Source organism: Canis lupus, chromosome X (genome assembly GCF_011100685.1).
Source record: "Canis lupus familiaris isolate Mischka breed German Shepherd chromosome X, alternate assembly UU_Cfam_GSD_1.0, whole genome shotgun sequence".
In the NCBI taxonomy this organism is placed as follows: domain Eukaryota; kingdom Metazoa; phylum Chordata; class Mammalia; order Carnivora; family Canidae; genus Canis; species Canis lupus.
Genome location: NC_049260.1, coordinates 50,924,135 through 50,944,051, shown reverse-complemented (window position 1 = coordinate 50,944,051; position 19,917 = coordinate 50,924,135). Strand labels below are relative to the sequence as shown.

Sequence of the window (19,917 nt, the reverse complement as noted above, 5' to 3'; positions counted from 1 at the left end):
GGTTCAGTGAGGGGAAGAGATTTGCCTCTGAGAAAATCCTCACTATTACTAGGAGCATCTGATGTAAGAAATAACCCTCTTTGTCTCTCTTCTGCACGTAAAGGCTGCCTACATCTGAGGTCTATGGAGGGAAGGGGAAATCAGGTCAAGTCCAGAGCCCAGAGCCCTCCTCTCCATATCCCCCATGCATCTATATTAGTAAACCAACTAGTGATATAATGGGCCACTTCAGAAGCCCAGAGCAGGATTGGGAAACTGAAGCCTCAAAAGGAAAACTGCATGAAAAATCATGTGCAGACCCCATCAATGCCCAAACACCTGAGGCCCACTGAGATCCCACTACAGTCTTGGCAGTAGCTGCATCAGCCACCCTTTTGAAAGCAAATCAATGCACTACTAGAAAGTTCTGGTAGGGGCTGCCACCAATGCTGTTTCTGCTACTCTACCCTGCCTGTATTCAACCAGCCACCTGCTCTACAGTGTAGAACACACTCAGCTAGGATTCTAAGTTTAGGGGAAAATTTCCTCCACTCAGAATAGGAACAGACAAAAAGAGAGGAGGTCACAGAAGACACAGCTGACAAAAGCCACTAGGAAAACTGCAAATGATATATGCCTTGATTCAAGCCACTATACCACTTCCTAGCTATCTGACCTAAAACAGGTCTTTTCACCCTTGTAAGCCTAAGTCCTTCATCTATAAGATGAGTATATTACTATTATAATGATAGATGTTATTTTATAAAATAAAAATGGAAGAAAGAGAAGGAAAGGTTGTTGCCGTCAATGCAGAGTCCATAAATCCTAAGGACTTTACAAGCCAGACAAGCTGCCTGATTTAATGGCTCCCTTATCTGAACTCCTAGGGCAATTTCTACTACTTATTTAGCCCTTAATAAGAACAACCAATATTCGAATGTCTGCTATACACAAGACACTTTACTTATTTGAGGATTAAATAAGACCACAAAATCTCTGAAATTAGTTTGGTTACCATTTTACTGAGAAAAGTAAAGTCCTAAGAGGTTAAATGAGCCATCTAAGGTCACACAGCTAGATAGCAGGACAGAATTTGCACCCAAGGATGACACTAAATCCCATACTTTATGCACTACATCACTTCCATACATAACCTTATCTTAAAGGGTGTTTTATGCTATGTGGGAAGAAAGTTGTGTTGCATTTACTTCTCTCTGCTTCTATAGGATAAGGAACTCCAAGATCCTTAAGGACAGAGATGTGTTTGATAGGTCTAGAGATTTTTTTTGAGACACAGTAGACCTTCAGTCAATAGTGAGTCAGTCAATGAACAAATAAGTGAATGGATGCTCTGAGACTTCACCTTTTTTGCACAGCTCAGTATCTTGAAGGAAGGGGTAGGTACAGTTAGAACCACTGGCTGGGGTAGAGCGAAGCAAGGGGTTCTCAAAATGGAACTCATGGTGGTGGCACTGTCTTTTAGTGGCACCTAGGTAATCAAGAGCCCTCTAAAGAACCTCAGGCTTTAGAAGTGGTGGTAAGTGACAGAATTGCTGTAGCAAAATGTGTTCTTTCCATTCCCTAGCTATGTGTACATTCCCAAAGGCAAATGGAGAAACTATGGGCCATACTTCCCTTTCCTACCAGGTCTTGTGTCTCCTCAAGCTATGAATTCCTATTATTCCCTGTTATTTATTACTGGTACCAAAGAGGGTGCTTCCTCTCCAGTCAGCTTCCTCTCTAGTCATTGGCCAGACAACTTCTGGGTTCCAGGATGGCCCCAGAGCTTTTGTCAATTTCTTATAAAGAGTCCAACCCCTTCCTCCTAGGCCCCAATGGCACCAGGAGGGCCTCCTTGAATAATGGGTCTCAAAGGCCAGACAGAATAGACTTCTTCCCTATGACTCATCAAGTTAGAGAGAGGGAATAGATCATATCCCCAAATAGCCTGTGAACACATACCTCTGTGGATTCTCATCCAGACCTGCCTCGGCCCTGAGATTGCTAGATGCTCAAATCCTTGTCTGAGTTCAAATCTTTTTCTGTTTTTCATCCACAGGATCCTAGCTCTGCCCCATCTGACCTCACAGAAAATTACTGCTCCCTCCTTCCTATGACAGCCCCTCAGAAATCTCAAGACAGAGAACACATCTCCTCTTAAAGTCTTCTCAACTCAAACAGCCTCATTCATGCAGGAAGACTATTACTGTGGGAAAACTATAGTTTTATACCCAGAGCTGTATTTGAAATTTCATATTACAACTCACTAACATCATAACCTAGAGAATGTTCTTTTACCTCTCAGAGGCATGATCATTGCAAGGGCTAAAGCACCTAGGCAAGGCTAGTTCATTGTAAGTGCTCAATAAGTGATATTTTTCAAAACAACACTGATCTTCCAGATAAGAAATCATGAACTTACTGGTTTTCTCCTTTTCCTCTCTCTATCTAGTATAAAAGATTCAAGTCTCTCAAAGGTTTTGTTTCGGAAGTAGTTACTTTCACAAGTAGCACACCATCTGTCCAGGGCTCTCTACCATCTGGACTTCCTACAGAACAACACCCACAATACACAAATCAAACCAACACTAGCAAAGAATTATCATGCCTTGTGGCTTTTTCAAATTAATAAGTCTCTTTTTTTCAAGAATTTTTCTACCCTGGGTTCTAAATTATGCCTTCCTCACCCTCCCTCCACAGTTATCCCTCTCCAATGCAGCTGAACAAAGCTCCCAGTGTTGAAGGCAGGGGATGGCATCATTTAGCTTGAGAAGGGTAATGTATAGAACCAGGGGTCTGGGAAGAAGTCTGAGAAGAGGTCAAAGGAGCCTTTCTTTCTTTCCCTCCCCAGCTCTGAGTAAGTTCTTAGACAACAGAGGGACTCAGAGGGCAAAGGAGAAAAAGAATCAAGAAAGCCTGGAAAATCCATCAAGGTAACATGTGGTCTCAACATCCTGGACAATATCAGACTCCCACCTCACCAGAAACTGGTAGGAAAATGGGATAATAACCATCTAAAGGGATTCCAGCCTCTGGAAATGGGAGCCCCATTTTTACCCCTTGGAAGTCTGGTCACAAATGGCATATTCCCTTGGCCCCTGGAGAGTCTTTGAATGCTGAAAGATTCTGTGGCCCCCATCTGGCTATTACATTATATATAGAACATCCTTTCTAATAATAGTAACTCCCCATAAAGGGACACCCCTTGTGTTGGACATGGGAATGACATGTCAGCATTATCTGCAGGTATGACTGCAGGATATGAAGTGGTGTTATGTCCTAAGTCCTACTATTATTTTGAGGGAAATGTATATAGAGCACACTACCTCAGGGAGAATAAGTTGATTTCCTTCTACTAGGAAGCAAAAAAAAAATGACAGAAACCATAAGAATACAGTGACTAGAATGCAGCATTGAAATCCCAGCCAAATACTGGCTAGACAGAATAAGTTATTTAATTTCTGACTCTCATCATTAAAATAAGGAAGAGATCACTCACATCTTTCAGAGTTGAGAGGAATATTCCATGTGCTAACATTTTTAGAGCATCTAGCACAGAGTCATACCCTGCTTACCTCTCTTTTCTCCCATATTCAGGACCAAGGATAGGATTAATTGGAGCCATCCAAAGTGCAGGCTGCCAAAATCAAAGTTTGCCTCCTTTGTTATTATGGCAGGAGTCAACCTTTGTTTTGACCTATCTTGGAGGAGCATGTAGAAGAGATTCCCAAGAAGTGGGTCTTGTGGTAGAAACTTTTGGGACAATTGGAAGAGGCTAAGAAACAAATAGCTCCTCCCTTACCTGGTCAAACAGCTGTTTGCCAGTGGTGTTGGGCTGGATGGCAAACTCCAGCTCTGCGTCCATGGTGGTTACACGCACATTGATCTAGGATGAGATCAAAAGAGGCAAGTTAGTTGTCTAGCTCTGTGCTTAGCAGAACCTAGGACAAGTGTATCTGTTCAGTCACAGAAGAGGAAACTAGAATCCTAAGAATCTGAGAAACTTAGATATTGTTGGGAAGGAAAGGAGAATACTGAACCAAACAAATAATATCCTGGCCCTGGCTCCCAAAATCAGCTTACAGAAGACAAAAAAACATAGCCACAAAGCAATACTTTTTTTTTTACCTTGTCTTCTCCACATCCCTTTATTTTTTTATTTCTTTTTATTGGAGTTCAATTTGCCAACATATAGCATACACCCAGTGTCACAGAGCAATACTTACCAAGGAGCTACACAAAAATGCAAATCAGCCTACTATCAAGAGGAAGCAAGTGCTGACTATACTTCTTCCAGGAAGCCTTCCCCACCTACACCAGACATCTCTGGGCCCACAGCATTCTCTTCCCACCTCTGATCCACAGCCTGGATTATCTTTGCAAACACAAGTTAAGAGCAAGATAAAGAACACTGGGTTCCAAGCTTAGCACTGTAACTGTCTCAGTCTAAAACCTTGGATAAAAGTCTTATCTCCTTTCTGGCCCCTAGTTCACCTCATCTGTACAATAGTAGTAATGCTGGAGGAAGGGTCAATTACACTAGGTGATGACCATTTCAGTGCTGGTGTCTATGGTTCTATATATCGACTTGTGTTAATACTTCCTGTATTTATGTCTCATTGGTCTCCTTAAGCACAAAAAAGGAAAGGGGCCTTAGCAAAGGTACAAGTGGGTGGAAAAAAGGTGCTACCAAAGCCAAGTCAGCAGAGGGGAAATGGGAAAGGGACAGGCACCAATGAAAATAACAGTTAGCTATGCACACAATTTTATAGGCACTGGAAAAAAATACCCTCCACTTTTCCAAAGAGATCCCCTAGCTCAGGTCAATGATAGCTGAAATTTCATAAGTCGATTTGTTTCCTTGGTTTAAAACTTAGTAGTAGTGGTAATAGTAATAGCAATATGCAGTAGCTTTCATGTATGCAGACTTGCTACTCACTAGAAGACTCATGTGTACTATCCCATTTAATATCAACAATCACCTTGTGAAGTAAATAATGTTATCTCCACATTGGAGATGAATAAATAAATATTTGTCTAAAGTCATATCACTAGTAAGTTGGGAAGATGGGGTGTGAATTCAGATTAAGTCTAAACCTCATAATTTAAACCAATACACTAGACCCTTTGTATATCAAAGTGCAAAATATGAAAAGAAATCAAATATTAATTCTTTAAATTGTGGGACATTTTGCATAAGTACTCTATACAGTACAACCACAAACTGGCTTGTTATATAAGGTCATATAAAATATTTTGAAGACTATTTCATGGTCAGGGAAAATAACTCAGTAATATTAAGTGAGGAAGGGTAAGCAACAAGATTGTATGAGTTCAATTCTACAAAAGTATACACAGAGAGATAATCATTGGAATCCTGCCCAAGTGTTTAGTCAGGCTTGGTTTTAGGGTGGTGGTGAGTGTGTTCTCCTTTCTTTAAATCAAAAAAAGAAACGGATCTACATTTTCTAAGATACTTATATAGTACTTATACTATTGGTTCAAGACTAAAAATAGAATTATCAAATATGCAAATCCCCATGGAGTGGGTAAGACATTAAGCCTTATCAGTCTTTGACACCTCTGGGTCTTTCCTGAGCATAGGGGTCAGTTAGCAGGGAAGAGGGGGCCAAACAGCTATTTTGCCAGAAGAACAATTCCAATGAGGACCAGACCTGGGGAACAACTTTGTAAATAAATATCACTAGGGAGCCAGGGAGGAAATCTATTTCCAGATTGACAATGGGACAGGAAAGGCCCTGAAGGCAGGAACAAGAAAGGCAAGTTATCCCAGTGGGAGACAACGGGCAAGATTAGCCACCTTGACTCGGTGTTATCCTAGGCTTCCTGCCAATCCAGTGACCTCTGTAGAATGGGCCTTCATAAGGTAGGAAGAATGAGGCCCAATGGGCTGGAATTTGGCCTCAACATCTAGCTTCAAACCACCCTTGAGCTGAGTCAAGGGAAACCTCAAAATGCCAATGACTGAGGAGATAGGAAAAGAGACAGTAGGACTTTTAGTACACTGAACTTCATCATCACCTCAAGATTTTTGTGTTACTTAGAGTTACATCTCCAGTACCCAAGACTCAGAAGATGTTAGTTAAATGAGCAGTTCTAAGTATGGGAGTATAAGAAATACAGAGATATAGCATAGTCTACAGATTCAGAGGTGAGAAGATTTTATATCTTGACCTTTTTACCGTGCCATGGACCCTTCTGGGCAGTCTGGTAAAGTCTATGGGGATCCCCTTCCAGAATATTTGTAAATGCATGAAATTAAGTGATACAAAGAAACCAATTATATTGAAATACGCATAAAAATATGTGCTTTTTATCATATTAATTGTCTAGCACTGCACCTTATTAGTTATTACTAGTGTAATTTCAGCATTGTGTTGAGCATAGTGATATTTTGAGAAATATACAATAACTAGAGAATTGAGTAATGCATTGAATTGCCAAATCACTGTTGTACACTTAAAACTAACATAACATTGTATATCAACTATAATTTAATAGTAATTTTTTAAAAGATTGTATTTATTTATTCATGAGAGACACAGAGAGAGAGAGACAGAGACATAGGCAGAGGGAGAAGCAGGCTCCATGCAGGAAGCCAGATGTGGGGCTCGATCCTGGGATCATGCCCTGAGCCAAAGGCAGACACTCAACCACTGAGCCACCCAGGTGTCCCAATAATAATTTTTTAAATCAAAATAAAAATTACATTTCACATGGGATCCCTGGGTGGCGCAGCGGTTTAGCGCCTGCCTTTGGCCCAGAGCGCGATCCTGGAGACCCGGGATCGAATCCCACGTCGGGCTCCCGGTGCATGGAGCCTGCTTCTCCCTCTGCCTATGTCTCTGCCTCTCTCTCTCTCTCTCTCTCTCTCTGTGTGTGTGACTATCATAAATAAATAAATTTAAAAAAATTACATTTCACCAAAAAAATGTGATATAAAAGTCTTAGATTTCCATTAATGACAAAGTCACAGGTACTGCCATTTTTACCACTTTTTTTGCCTGTATTCATAATTGAAGGAGGTCTAAGTCTCAGTAAGAGGTTAATAAAAACAAATATGTATTTTTTCTCAATCCAAGTTCATAGATGTTTCCCACTTCAGATTATATCCATGGGACCCCATGAAGGCCTAAGGATTCCAGGTTAAGGAGCTTCCTATTACTCAGCCATTAGAAATGACAAATACCCACCATTTGCTTCAACGTGGATGGAACTGGAGAGTATTACGCTGAGTGAAATAAGTCAATCGGAGAAGGAAAAACATTATATGTTCTCATTCATTTGGGGAATACAAATAATAGTGAAAGGGAGAAGAAGGGAAGGGAGAAGACATGGGTAGGAAATATCAGAAAGGGAGACAGAACATAAAGACTCCTAACTCTGGGAAATGAACTAGGGGTGGTGGAAGGGGAGGAGGGCGGGGGGTGGGGGTGAATGTGTGACGGGCACTGAGGTGGGCACTTGACAGGATGAGCACTGGGTGTTATTCTGTATGTTGTCAATTTGAACACCAATAAAAAATAAATTTATTATTAAAAAAATAAATAAAAGTAAAAAAATAAAAAAGGAGCTTCCTATAAATTTATTTCAATTCACCCAATATTAATGGAACACTACGTTTAAGGAACTATGGTCAGAGTAGAGCTGTAGGACCAGTCCCTGATCCCAAGGCACTTATTGAATAATAGGAAAACTATTAATATACAAGGAAGACCCTAAGAAATGCCATAACAGAAGAAACCTCTTGTAGAGATAAAAAAAATAATAGTTCAAAGTGATATTTGTATTGGTCCATAAGGATAAGCTGCATTTTTTAAAAAGAGAGATTGCAGGATGGAATCTTGCAAAAGAGGAATACCCAAATGTCTCAGATAGAGAAATCATTATATGAAATAGCCCGGATTGAGATAGGAATGGAGATGGCCCATTTAGAAGCAGGGTGAATGAGGCCTATCCAGTGAAGAGTAGGCAGAGAGGCTGGGAAGGTAAGTGGAGAGCTTTGAAGGCTACTCTAGAAAGCTGGGCCTTAATTCTGTTGCCAGTGGCCAGCCAGCCTGGAGGTTCTGAACAGAGTGGGGCAAAAATCAGAACAGGACTTTTTGGAAGAAAGTGCCCAGGAAGGAAACTGACAAAAGAGGTGGGACTCCAGGGAAACATTCCACAGCCTAGGAATTCCCTTTAATTCACACTACTGGTAAGAATTTTCAAAGTAAATAAGCCAGTGTCAACCACAGATCATGTCAATCACAGGTCATATCAATGTCCCATCTTTAGGGCCTATTTCAGAAGCCCAAATATTTAAGTTAAATGTTTTTTAAAGAAATGTTTCTTGAATAAATCAGTTGGTAGAAAAGGACCCAGTCTGGGTTAGGAATAAGTATGTCATCCAGGGTAGTGCTGTCTATGCTTCCTTCCCCCTAAATAGAGCATGATCCCAGAACAAGGGCCCTCCTAAAAATCTAAATACGTTCAGCTGAAACCAAAATGGAACCTACTTCTCCAGAATCCCTGCTCAAGGTTTCTGCCATTTCCACAGTGGCTGTTACTCCAGGAAGAAGAGCCTAAGATCTCCTGAATTTCACTGAAAGGACAAATAATCTTAGCTTTAAAAAATTAGAAAGAAAAGCAAACACAAAGGGACTTATATTCTTGCCACCACTTAACGCGGAAGAAAATGTGAATCATGAGGACAGGGTCATAGGTCTGTACTCTCCTGTTTTCTGTGTGTCAGAGGTACGGGGAGGCAATAAGGGTAAAAACATAGCTGGGGCCTAAAGGTGACGGGTAAAGCAGGAGTCTTGATCAAAGAAGATCCCTTGTTCTCCTTTAGACTAATCTGGAACCCAAGTAGGTAACAACATAAGCTGCATGCCCAGACCCACTGCCACACAGGGTCCACCCACTGCTCACCCTAGGAGGTACCCATTGACTTCCTTTGAGGCCTGGTTTCTGCAATTTCAATCAGAAGAAGGTAGCCTAGTTTGGGAGGCAAGAGCCTGAAAATAAAACCACCAAAGTCAGCAGAAATTTCCCAGGCAGCCCCTCAGCTTGGCAGGAGTGGAGGAACTGGCCTGGGTGGGTTATTATTTCAATATGTAGAGAATTTAATCCCTTCCAAAGCCTGTCCCTGAGGACCTAGGCATAGCCTGAGGTTAAAGACTGTGTCTCTGGAGAACACTTAAGGGTTTAGGGAACAAAAAAAAAGTTTGGGTGTGGTAGGGACAGTGTCACCCTCTCATATAACTAGCCCTCCCACCTCTAGCCCAAAAACAATACATACACTGTTATTTATTGAACAGTTAAACACAGACAGTTCCCACACTAATGCCCTTCACTGGACATTAACAAACCCATCTCAGTGGCCTGTCATCCAAAGCTCTCAACAAACTGGGATCTCTCCTATGTCCCCACTTGACTGGCCTTGGAAACAAAAATAACCAGATCAGATGCTGCAGCAGCTGGGGTACTTTGGACTCTGTGCCTGGGCAGCATCAAAGAAGGGACCAACCCTCTCTTTCTTCTTTAGCCAGGAACATCCAGGTAAGCAGTCACCAGACCACAGTGAAATCAGGGCAATGCTTCCCCTCACTTATCCCATATCACTGAACTACAAGATAGATGGCTCTTCCTGGAGAGGAGTTTGGGGGAGGCAGAGAGAATGTAGAGAGAGTCGAATAACCACAAGTAAATTGCCTGAACATGGACATGTAAGCCACAAAGAATTAAAATTACCAGCCCCGAACACCAATAAAAAATAAATTTATAAAAAAAATTACCAGCCCCACTTCATGGATGATGAAACTGAAGTACACAGAGGCAGAGACACCTGCGTGGCTCAGTCAGTTAAGTATCTGCCTTCAGCTCAGGTCATGATCCCAGGGTCCTGGAATCAAGCCCAGTGTTGGGCTCCCTGCTCAGTAGGGAGTTTGCCTCTCTCTCTCTCTCCTTTTGCCTCTCCCTCTGCTTGTGCTCTCTCTCGCTCTCTCTCAAATAAATAATTTTTTTTTAAAAGGAGTATGAAGTACACAGAGGCAGGTGACAGGATGGAAATGAACACTTACTGAATATCAACTATGTGCTAAGCCCCATCACCCACAGTTTCACTTAACATCACTGAAACCAAATTTAATCAGTCAGCAAGTGGGGAAGACTGGTCTTCTAGACATCCCCGCAGCTCCTTCCATGACTCCACCCCACTCTCTGGTCATGCTGATTTCACTGCTGTCTTCAGACACTGCCTTGGCAACTACTTTGGCCAAGGTCCAAACACTCTGGCATTGAAAGCCTGAACACATCTGGGAAGCACTCCTTGGGAAGGCCCCCTCGCAGGGGCAGAGCTTGTGAGTCAACCCAGTTGGGTCCAAGCTCAATGACCTCACCTGCACCTGCCATCTCCCCATTCTTCTCAGGGGTCCACCGGCTTTAACATTTCAGTGGAGCTACTGGTATGAAGAAGACAAAGGCAAACGGGGGAGGGGGACAAAGGCAGAAAAAGCCTTACTAGGGCAACTTCAGAACTTCAGTCTCTCCACTGGACAGAGAACAGTCACCACAGTGTTACTCAAACTACCTAATCTACAATATTTAGGCTCCAGCATCCACCATTTCCTGCTGCCAGAACTGAGGCAAGGGCAGGGCAGGGCCCGGCAAGGCCTGGTCTGTCTTGCCTCTTGGGATGACAGCACTGCCTCAAGCAGCTGTTTTCCATAAGGGGGAAAACAAGGGTTGCTTTGAATCTCCAGCCTAGGAGGCATTCTTCCTCTCCACCACCCCCTCCTCCTCCGCTGACTCACTCACTTCCCAGCAACTTAGCCACTGTTGACTTGGAAATGGTACCTGAAACAGTTATGTGTTCTTACCTCTTCCTACCTATCTCTAGACCCTTAACACTGCCGTCAAGACCTTCCTGGGGTTAACCCTTCCTATGCCTGTGCCTTTTCCCAGTAGTTTCTCGAAAGGAGAGCCACATTCAACTCCACCACGCACACCCATATCTTAGTGGATCAGCAGTAGTTCTTCAACCACTTCAATTACTGCAAAGGCCATGGGAGACAAGGGTTCCCCTTTTACTTGCTTTGGCCCAGTCCTTCCCTCCAAAAGCTCCCCAAAAAGCATTGGGAGACAAGGGCATATTGGAAATGGAGTGTTGCTCCACCATTCACCATATATTTGGGGGAGTAACCCTCACATGTAACTAATCTCTCTTAGCAATGAGAACATAACTAGTCACTATGGGAATGGCAGTTCAGAGCAGAGGCTAAAGCTGAAAAGGTCAGTGACAATAAGACCACCTTAGCAAGCTGCAGCTTCCCCCATTAATCCAGCCTTAATTGTATTACCTTCTGATCAAGCTCAGACTGAGGTTGAGTCCCTCTCTCGACACATGAAGGTAAGGAAGGAAACTAGAGCTCAACGATTTGCACCTAACTCCAGGACTTACTCTCAAAATCAACTCAGCCAGAAGTGCCTGGGTGGCTCAGTTGATTTAAGCATCTGCCTTCAGCTCAGGTCATGGTCCCAGGGTCCTGGAACTGAGCTCCCTGTTGGGCTCCCTACTCAACAGGGAGCCTGCTTCTCTCTCCCTCCTGCTCATGCTCTCTCTCACTCTCTCTCTCACTCTCTCTCTCACCCTCTCTCTCTCCCAAATAAATAAGCAAAAATCTTTTTTTATAAAATCAGCTCAGCCAAACAATACTCTAGGATCAAATAACACCTACTCCTCTATCCCCACCCCAGCTCATCTCTCCTTTTTTTTTTAATTTTTATTTATTTATGACAGTCACAGAGAGAGAGAGAGAGAGGCAGAGACACAAGCAGAGGGAGAAGCAGGCTCCATGCACCGGGAGCCCAACGTGGGACTCGATCCCGGGTCTCCAGGATCGCGCCCTGGGCCAAAGACAGGCGCTAAACCACTGCGCCACCCAGGGATCCCATCATCTCTCCTTAACTACAGGGGCTGTCCCACCAGATCCTTAGCATAGCTATTTCTCCTCTTTATAATTCCTCAAGATTTCAATCCACTCATCCTAGAATATCATCTGGCTCCTCCAGAATAGCACCCTTTTGAACTTCTCATTACTGTTCGCCAAGAGAATAAACAGTCCAGAATCCCAAACTGTCAGATCAGAAAGGAACCTTAGAGATTATTTGGTTCAAACATGCAACATAACAGCTGGAGAAACTGAGGTCCAGGAAAGGAGAGGCACTATTCTCGAGTCACACGGCTGCTAGGCAGCATGAGATCAAGGATTAAAAAACTGGTTCTTGATCCACTAGCCATTTAATCAGCTATAGAATCACCCTGGCACTTAGAAACAGTAGACACCTCAGGTGCACCACTCCTGAAAACTATGAAGACTACGTAGAGGAGGCTGGCCCATCCTGCTTCCATGAAAATCTCCAAGCTCACATGGCTTGGAAGTCTAGCTTTCAACAGAGGGCAGGCATAACTTTCAGGCTCTGAGACATTCACTAACACTCATTTTAGGGAGACTAAACCTTTCATAACACTATAGAAGAAAACTCAAAGATCCCTTGTTTCTAGGACAGCTTCTTTTGCAAGAACTTGGATAGCAACTGATTGGGAGGTTCCCTGATAGCAGACACAGCCAAGATCTGAGCTGGAGGTGGTGAGGAGAGGGTGGGATGCAAAAGAGAAAGTGGCAGGGAGTTTGAGGAACAGATTTATACCTTGGTAGCTAAGAACAACAGATTCTTCAATTCCTGTAAAACTCTGAAGCTGCTGAAATAAAAGGGGACAGGGCCTGTCATTAATAAAGTAAGTCTCCCAAATGGGCAAAGCCCCTCTCTGGGACTACACCCAGGTGGATTTTAAACTCTCACATCAGTTTCCTGCTTGACCCAGCTTCCTACCTGAAAGTTTCATAAGAAATATTTGCAGGCTGGGAACACAGACCTTTTGCAACTGCATGGAGATGCCAGGTCTGCCCAGAGCACCAGAAGAGGGCTCTACTTTCTCTGCTCAGGAACACATCCCAACAACCTCCAGCATCATAGCTCTGAAGCACGCTGGAGCTAATCCAAGCCTCAGCTTGAGTTCAAACTAATAGTCATGGGATTTCTGCCCTGTATTGTGCTTCCGGTTGTTCAAAATTGCTGAAGCCAGGATCAATTAACTCTGCAGGCGCAGGAGGAGACCCAGGCCATCCAAAAGCTCTTTTTAACTCTAGAGGTAGAGTAAGGCCAGCTTTCTGCCAATGAACCTTACTGGTAAGCTGACAGCTAAACCCAGCATGTGGGAAACCCACAAAATTGGAATTCTTGTCCCAGAAATAATTGTTTCAGCATTTTGAGGAGTAAAGCATGATATGATAGAAAAAAGTTTTGGAGCTTCTTTGACCTCCCTTTTTTTGAAACTCATTTTCCTAATCTATAAAACAATTCTAATAATATCAACTTCACAAAAGAGTTATTGGGAGATTTCAGTTAAAATAATAGACTTGAAACTACATAGCACATCATAAGTAGAATAGGATGACTACTAACCCCTCCTTTTAAGACATATTTTTAAAAGATTGATTGATTGATTTAAAAGAGAGTGAGCAAGCATGCAAGATTGAGAGGGAGAAAGAGAGAGAGAAAGTGTGCACAGAGGAAGGCCAGAGGGAGAGGGACAAGCAGACTGCCTGCTGAGCAGGGAGCCTGACCAGGGCCCGGTCCCAGGGCCCTGGGATCATGACCTGAGCCAACGGCACTTTACCAACTGAGCCACTCAGGTGCCCCACTTTTTTAGCTATATTATTAAAAATATCCAACCTCTCAGAAATGATTTAAAATGAAAATGTGTTAAACTTCAAAGGTCTAGGGCCTACCAAAGAAGATCTCCAGAGAGCCCTTTCAGCATAAAGGATTCTTTCACTTTGGGAGCAAACTCTAAAATGTGATTAGATTTCTAGTCAGTTAGCCATGTGAAGTTCTGCACATCAGGTACACATACACATATCCTTGCATGCATTATTTTAAATGCCTTCCCTATTATGAGGAATGGGGATTTTCCCCAAGAAGCAGAGCCCCAAGGAGAGGTAGAACACAACAGAGCACCTATGCTACCCTGTCGTTTTCAGAGGCTGCCTGATCTTCCTTAATATGGGCTCTGCTTTGTCATTTTCTCCAATCGTATTTCACCAAAATACACAAATCCCCACCCCCTCAATACAACCCACCAGGACCTCCAAACTTTTTTCAGCTGGTATCCAGAAAAATCAAAGCTGAGTCTGCAAACTGGCTTATCAGATCACCTAAGGAAATTTTTAAAATACAGATTCCCTGAGCTCACCCACAGAAATATTCCTTTATTATCAAAGAAGGAGGGCCTGGATATCAGAAGTTAAGAACTTCAGATTATTCTAAGGGCCAGTCAGATTTGGGAATATCTGACACAGAACAAACTAGCTTCTCATCGGCTGGAATTATTATGGTCAGAGGGATGCTTGAAGGAAGGAAAACACAATTAGAGAACAACTATAGAGGCATTTAAGCTGCTGGGCCTATTGAACAGCTTTTCAGGGTCGAATACAGTCCACCTCCACAAAAGATCAGCAATGCAATCAGTCCTGTTACTGCCTCCAAATCCCTCTGCAACTTGGTCTCCCTATTTGTAAAATTGGGCATGGATTATCCTTGCCCCTTGCTACCTAGTATCATCACTCCCCACCACTACAGAGACTATTGTGCACTAAAGCAGTGTCTCTGTTGTAGGAAGAACATAGCTTTATATTCTGAAAACCTATGTGCCAGAATAAGCCATGAGCTCTCCATCTTCCCACCCATAAAGTGGGTATAATGATGCCAACCTGGCAGTGTTGTACAGTACTAATGTGGTGTTTCCCAAACTTAAGTGATCATAAGAATCATTTGGGGCACTAATTTAAAAACTCAAATTCCTGGATCCCATTCCAACTGACTGAAACACTCTCTAGAAGAGGATCTTGGGAATTAGTGATTTTGCCCCAGGTGATTCTTATCTCTTAGGAAATTTAAAGAAACATCACCTGGCACAGATACTGTTGAGAGGAGATGAGGGGTTGGATCAGAGTTCTGGTCTTCTAAACTGCTGTCTGGTCCAGATATCCTCATGACAAGGACCTTGAAGTTAGGGCTCAGTAGAGCAGGCTCTGCAGGCAGAAGAAGGAGGAGACTTTGGAATTCCAAACAGAAAGCTAAGTGCTTTCTGAAATGACCAAATGCTCAGGTCATTGTCCAGAGCCTTCCACCATCCTCACGTCTAGTTAAGAATCAGACAATGGGAGAAAACAGCTGATGCAGATACCTCACCAGACAAAACACATTGATCAAAATGTTCTAATTAGGTTCCCAATCAAAGCCTTCTTGAGTTCTCTGTCCCTTAAACACTCTATATTTGCTCTTTCCTGAGAGAGCTTTCAGGCAAGAAGCAGACCTTAAATGATACTTTCCCATTTCCCAGATGCTCTGGGAACTTGGGAGTAAAGAAGAGACATGGCGAGGGGGTTCTATATTTGCATAGAGATGTGAGCAGGTTGGAGGGGTGAAGGAGGTCTGAGATAGGTATGATTAATAACGGTGCACTAGATTCAGCTTACACTAGCCCTGAATCATGTGCATCTCTTTACAATTCCTTCCTCAAGGACCTCACATTGGTATCTTGGAATTGGCTATGGTGAGAGTATTTATACCATGGGGATCAATACACCGTACAAATCTTGACTTCACCAGAAAGTTTGTTTTTAAATTATTTACTAGCACATGATACACATGTGAAGTAAGCATCTTTAGCCCCATTTTACAAATGAGGAAACTGAGTCTCAATGAAGGGAAACAACTGCCATCTTCTAGCTGCGTGACCTTGGCCAAAAGCCAGGTCTGTTTGACTAGCAACAAATTCCTGACTCTCCCTAACAACACCCCAAGAGAGTAGGCAGCCCCTCTTGTTAAAAAGGTGGCTGACCCAAAAGGCTCATCCATCAGCTAAAGGCCAAACAAGGGCACTTAAATGTGCCTGGTGCCAAGGAAAGCTAGGGGTAAGACATGAAAGCAACAAGAACAGTTCCATCACTACCACAGGAGAAAGGCTGGAGTGAGGCAGGGAATGGGTTAGAAAGCTCCAGTGGAAACCATAGCACATTCTTAGGGTCTCTTCATAAATATCTGACAGTATGGGCTCTGGAGGGAGGCCCCCGTACACTGCAAGTCCATTGACCTCTTGAAGCCTCAATTTCCCTACAAGTAAAATGAGAGTAATAATGTCTATGTCACAGGATTATTGTGAGGAAAACCATCATCTCCTTTACTTATAAGAAAGTAATGGGGCAGCTGGGAGGTTGAGTTGGTTAAATGTCTGACTTCAGCTCAGGTCATGATCTCAGGGTCCTGGGATAGAGCCCTGCATCTGGCTCCCCATTCAGTGGGAGTCTGCTTCTCCCTTTCCTTCTGCCTCTCCCCCTTCTTGTGCTCTCTCTCTCTCTCTCTCATTCTCTTTCTCTTGCTCTCAAATAAAAAAGTAAATCTTAAAAAGAAAGAAGGAACAAACAAACGGACCTGGCTTGGCACTAAGCATGTATTAGATGCTTGATAAATTTTAGTTCTTTTTCTCCTGCAACCTTATTATCCAATCTAGATTCTTCCAAGGTGCCTGGTTCACCCTTATACAATAATAACCATAGCCTTATGTACACAGTACTTTACAGGTTAAAAGACAGTTGTTTATATGTATTCTTTCATCAAATTCAATTCTGTATGAAAGTCAGGGCATAGACAAGCCCAATTTTACAGAAGGGAGAAATGGAGCCTCAGTGAGGTAAACAGCAATTTGCTCAAGTGTGAAGGAGACAGGACTAGAACCCAGGGCTTCCCAACTACTAGTATACTGTTCTTTACCCTTCCAACTTTCTCTTTAAAAAAAAGAAAAACAAAGGCTAAAAGAAAGTCCGATGGTTTACTTATTGTCATTTATTTTATCTAATAAATCTAGTGGCCTCTGGCCTCTAGCTCCATCTCAGGTGCTACAAGAGGAACTGTTCTTGGGATGGGAGAAGATCAATGCAGCAATGGAGTAGGAACAGTCTTCTTGTGGTAGAGGGAGTTACATCATTATCTAGGAGCAACCAACCAGGAACAATGGGCCAGAAATTGGTCCTGGGTCTGGTCCCAATAACCTTGGGATAGTCTCCTCCCCTTCTAGGTAGAGTGTCCCCAAATGTACTGGGTAAGTCTTAAAGTTTTAGTCAGTGGTTTTCAATTTTATTATATTCTTAGCAGCTTCTTGCCTCTTCACTCTTCCAAATAGAAAACCACATGCACCTTCAAAGTATGAAGTACATAAAAGCAGAGCTGTTCTAGTTAAAGGGGGACTGCAGCTGCCTAGGCAGCTCAGCCAAATCTAGTTTACAAACCACTGGACTACCAGTTTAGGGAAATGGAGAGAGCTCCAGGTATAACTTTCTAGAATTTTACTCATCTTAACCCTGCCACTGATTCTTTACAGGACTTAAAGGACTCTCTTGGCCTCAGTTTCCCCACCTAAGGTAGTTGGACCAATTGGCCTCTAAAGGCCCTTTCAGCATTGGGATTTGAGGAAAAGGAAGCCCAGCAATCCCCATAGTAAAGAACTGTGAAGAGAGACAATTAAAAGCAAATCCCCATCCTTTTGCCCCTCAGCCTCTGGTGACTCTGAACTCTTCAGTCAGGTCCTCAAGCACTGGGTAAATGGCAACTGGGCGGGTGGGCAGACAGGCAGGAAGGCAAGCACCCCACCCTCCCTTGCACAGGAAGCTAGCCACATCCTCTTTTCCCCACCCCAGGCAGCACATCTCCAAAGATCCCCAACAGAAGTAGTGGGGGCAGGGAGAAGAAGATGATGAGGCCTGAAAAAAAAAAACTAAACATGCAAATCACCACAGTATGGTAGGGAGCCACCTGGGGGGAGGGGAATGACTAAGGCCCTGGGAAAGAAGCAACAAAGCAGCCCCATTCTTTACTGGGGTCCAGGTCCCCCAACAAAACCTTTCCAAATGGCATATGGCTTCAGGAATCACAAGTAATCATAAGCTGGTAGTGGGAAGCCTAGGTGCATCCATCCTTACTACTGAGTTTCTCCAGCCTGAAGAGGTGTGCTTCATGCACAAGTGTTTACAGTTCCTTCTTAGGGTAAGAACACAGACATGTACATATAAGTGTGCACATAAGTGAACCCTTAAGAATACAGGAGCTCCTCATGCCTTTCAAAGCCAAGGAGACAGGTACCAGCCCACATGGCCACACCAACAGCCCACTTTCCCATGCCCTCCCCAAACCCTGTGACTGGGGCCCAGCCCTCTCCACATCCTGTTCTCAGAGAACACATGGCTGGCTGGGGAAAGATAATGTCATTACCACATTTCCCCTCCTTGGAGGAGGCTTTGGTTGACTAGGGAGGGAGCTGGAGTTCTCTGCCTGATCAGGCTAAATAATCTGCAGTAAATCTCCCAGTTTCACAGACAGGGACAGGAAAGATGACAAGTTAACACTGAGAGCACTTTCCATATTACAGGATCCATGTCTAGAGACAAATGGTGATGATCCAAAATACTTCTGGAAAAACTAATTTTCCTGGAAAAACATAAAATGGTGACTTCTACATTTGGAAACTGGAAAACAACATGCTAATGCTCTTCCTTGATTAATGAACCAGGAGGTGCAAAAATACAGTAAACTTATTTTTAAAAAAGTCTCCCAAACATTACTCAAGTCATTACGTATTGGTTTTAGATGCCCATATCACCATTTCTGCTAAAGTAGCATGATCTGCAGGCAGTCTTAATGGGCTCTGGACACTAGGAAAAAGAAAATGACTTCAGATCCATAATAAACAGCTCCCCTAACATACTCAGAGTAAGGGATGGCAAGAGAGTACCACAGCTATAGCCCACTCATTGTTCAATTTCCCTTCACTCCTAACCAGCTGAGTCCTTGGCCCTTGTCTTTACTTCCTAGACTATAAGTAGCAAAGAATGTGGTTGAACATTCCATCTGAATATTCAGGTAGAATCTCCTCATTTATCCAGAGTGAAGTGAGGACACAGATGACATTTTACAACACAGCATTCACTAAGTGCATACGTTCAGTGCAGCATAATCCTTGGCTAGGCTTTTTTTTTAAAGATTTTATTTATTCATGAGAGCCACAGAGTGAGGCAGAGACATAGGCAGAGGGAGAAGCAGGCTCCCTGTGGGGAACCTGATGAGGGACTAGATCCCAGGATGTAGGAATCAGGACCTGATATTTATTACATAGGCCTTAAGAAAATACTAACTTCTCAGCACCAGCCACCACTGGATGTGCTTGAAGCCAGAAGAGTACTCTCATACTTACCCTAGGTATCTCTGTTTGTGGCCATAGCTTTATAGTCTTCATTTTTGTCATGGTCATCTTCCTGGAAGCAGAGGTGAAGGGACCCCAAATAATGTCCTTGAGCTCTATGAATCATGATTATTTTGAAAAAGTTACAGAGCAGGGATGGCCAGTAAGAGAACTAAGACATAACAACCAGCTTATTAGTTTTGGTCCCTATATAGATTGATATAACTTCTTTAAAAGTTGGCCTTGTATTTTTTCAGTTGATAAAACCACATCTTGCCCTCCAAACTACAAGCTCAGCTACCAAATTACTGAGACTGGTAAAAACCATTTAACCGATTCAGCCAACAATACCAGGGGTTTTAGTACTCCTACCACCACAAACATACAATCTTTGCACTCCCTAAAGCTGAGGAGAGCATGCATGAAACCACTCACCTTCTTTTTTTTCTTTTTTTTAAGATTTATTTATTTATGATAGACAGACAGAGAGAGAGAGAGAGGCAGAGACACAGGAGGAGGGAGAAGCAGGCTCCATGCTGGGAGCCTGACGTGGGACTCGATCCTGGGATTCCAGGATC

At 43.1% G+C, this 19,917-nt stretch overlaps 1 protein-coding gene across 3 annotated transcripts in view; it reads right to left on the bottom strand.

Moving 5' to 3' along the window:
* MSN (moesin) overlaps positions 1-19,917 on the bottom strand; it is a 66,522-nt gene that overhangs the window by 23,305 nt on the left and 23,300 nt on the right. Inside the window, exons 2-3 of one of the 3 annotated variants that reach the window (XM_038587583.1) lie at positions 15,015-15,137; positions 3,782-3,865 (exon numbers count right to left, since the gene is read on the bottom strand). In XM_038587583.1, the coding sequence (XP_038443511.1) occupies positions 3,782-3,844 (63 nt within the window). In that variant the 5' untranslated portion in view covers positions 3,845-3,865; positions 15,015-15,137. Of the gene's footprint in view, positions 1-3,781; positions 3,866-15,014; positions 15,138-19,351; positions 19,413-19,917 lie in introns of those variants that run through there. The other 2 variants (XM_038587581.1, XM_038587582.1) reach the window with 2 other exon arrangements.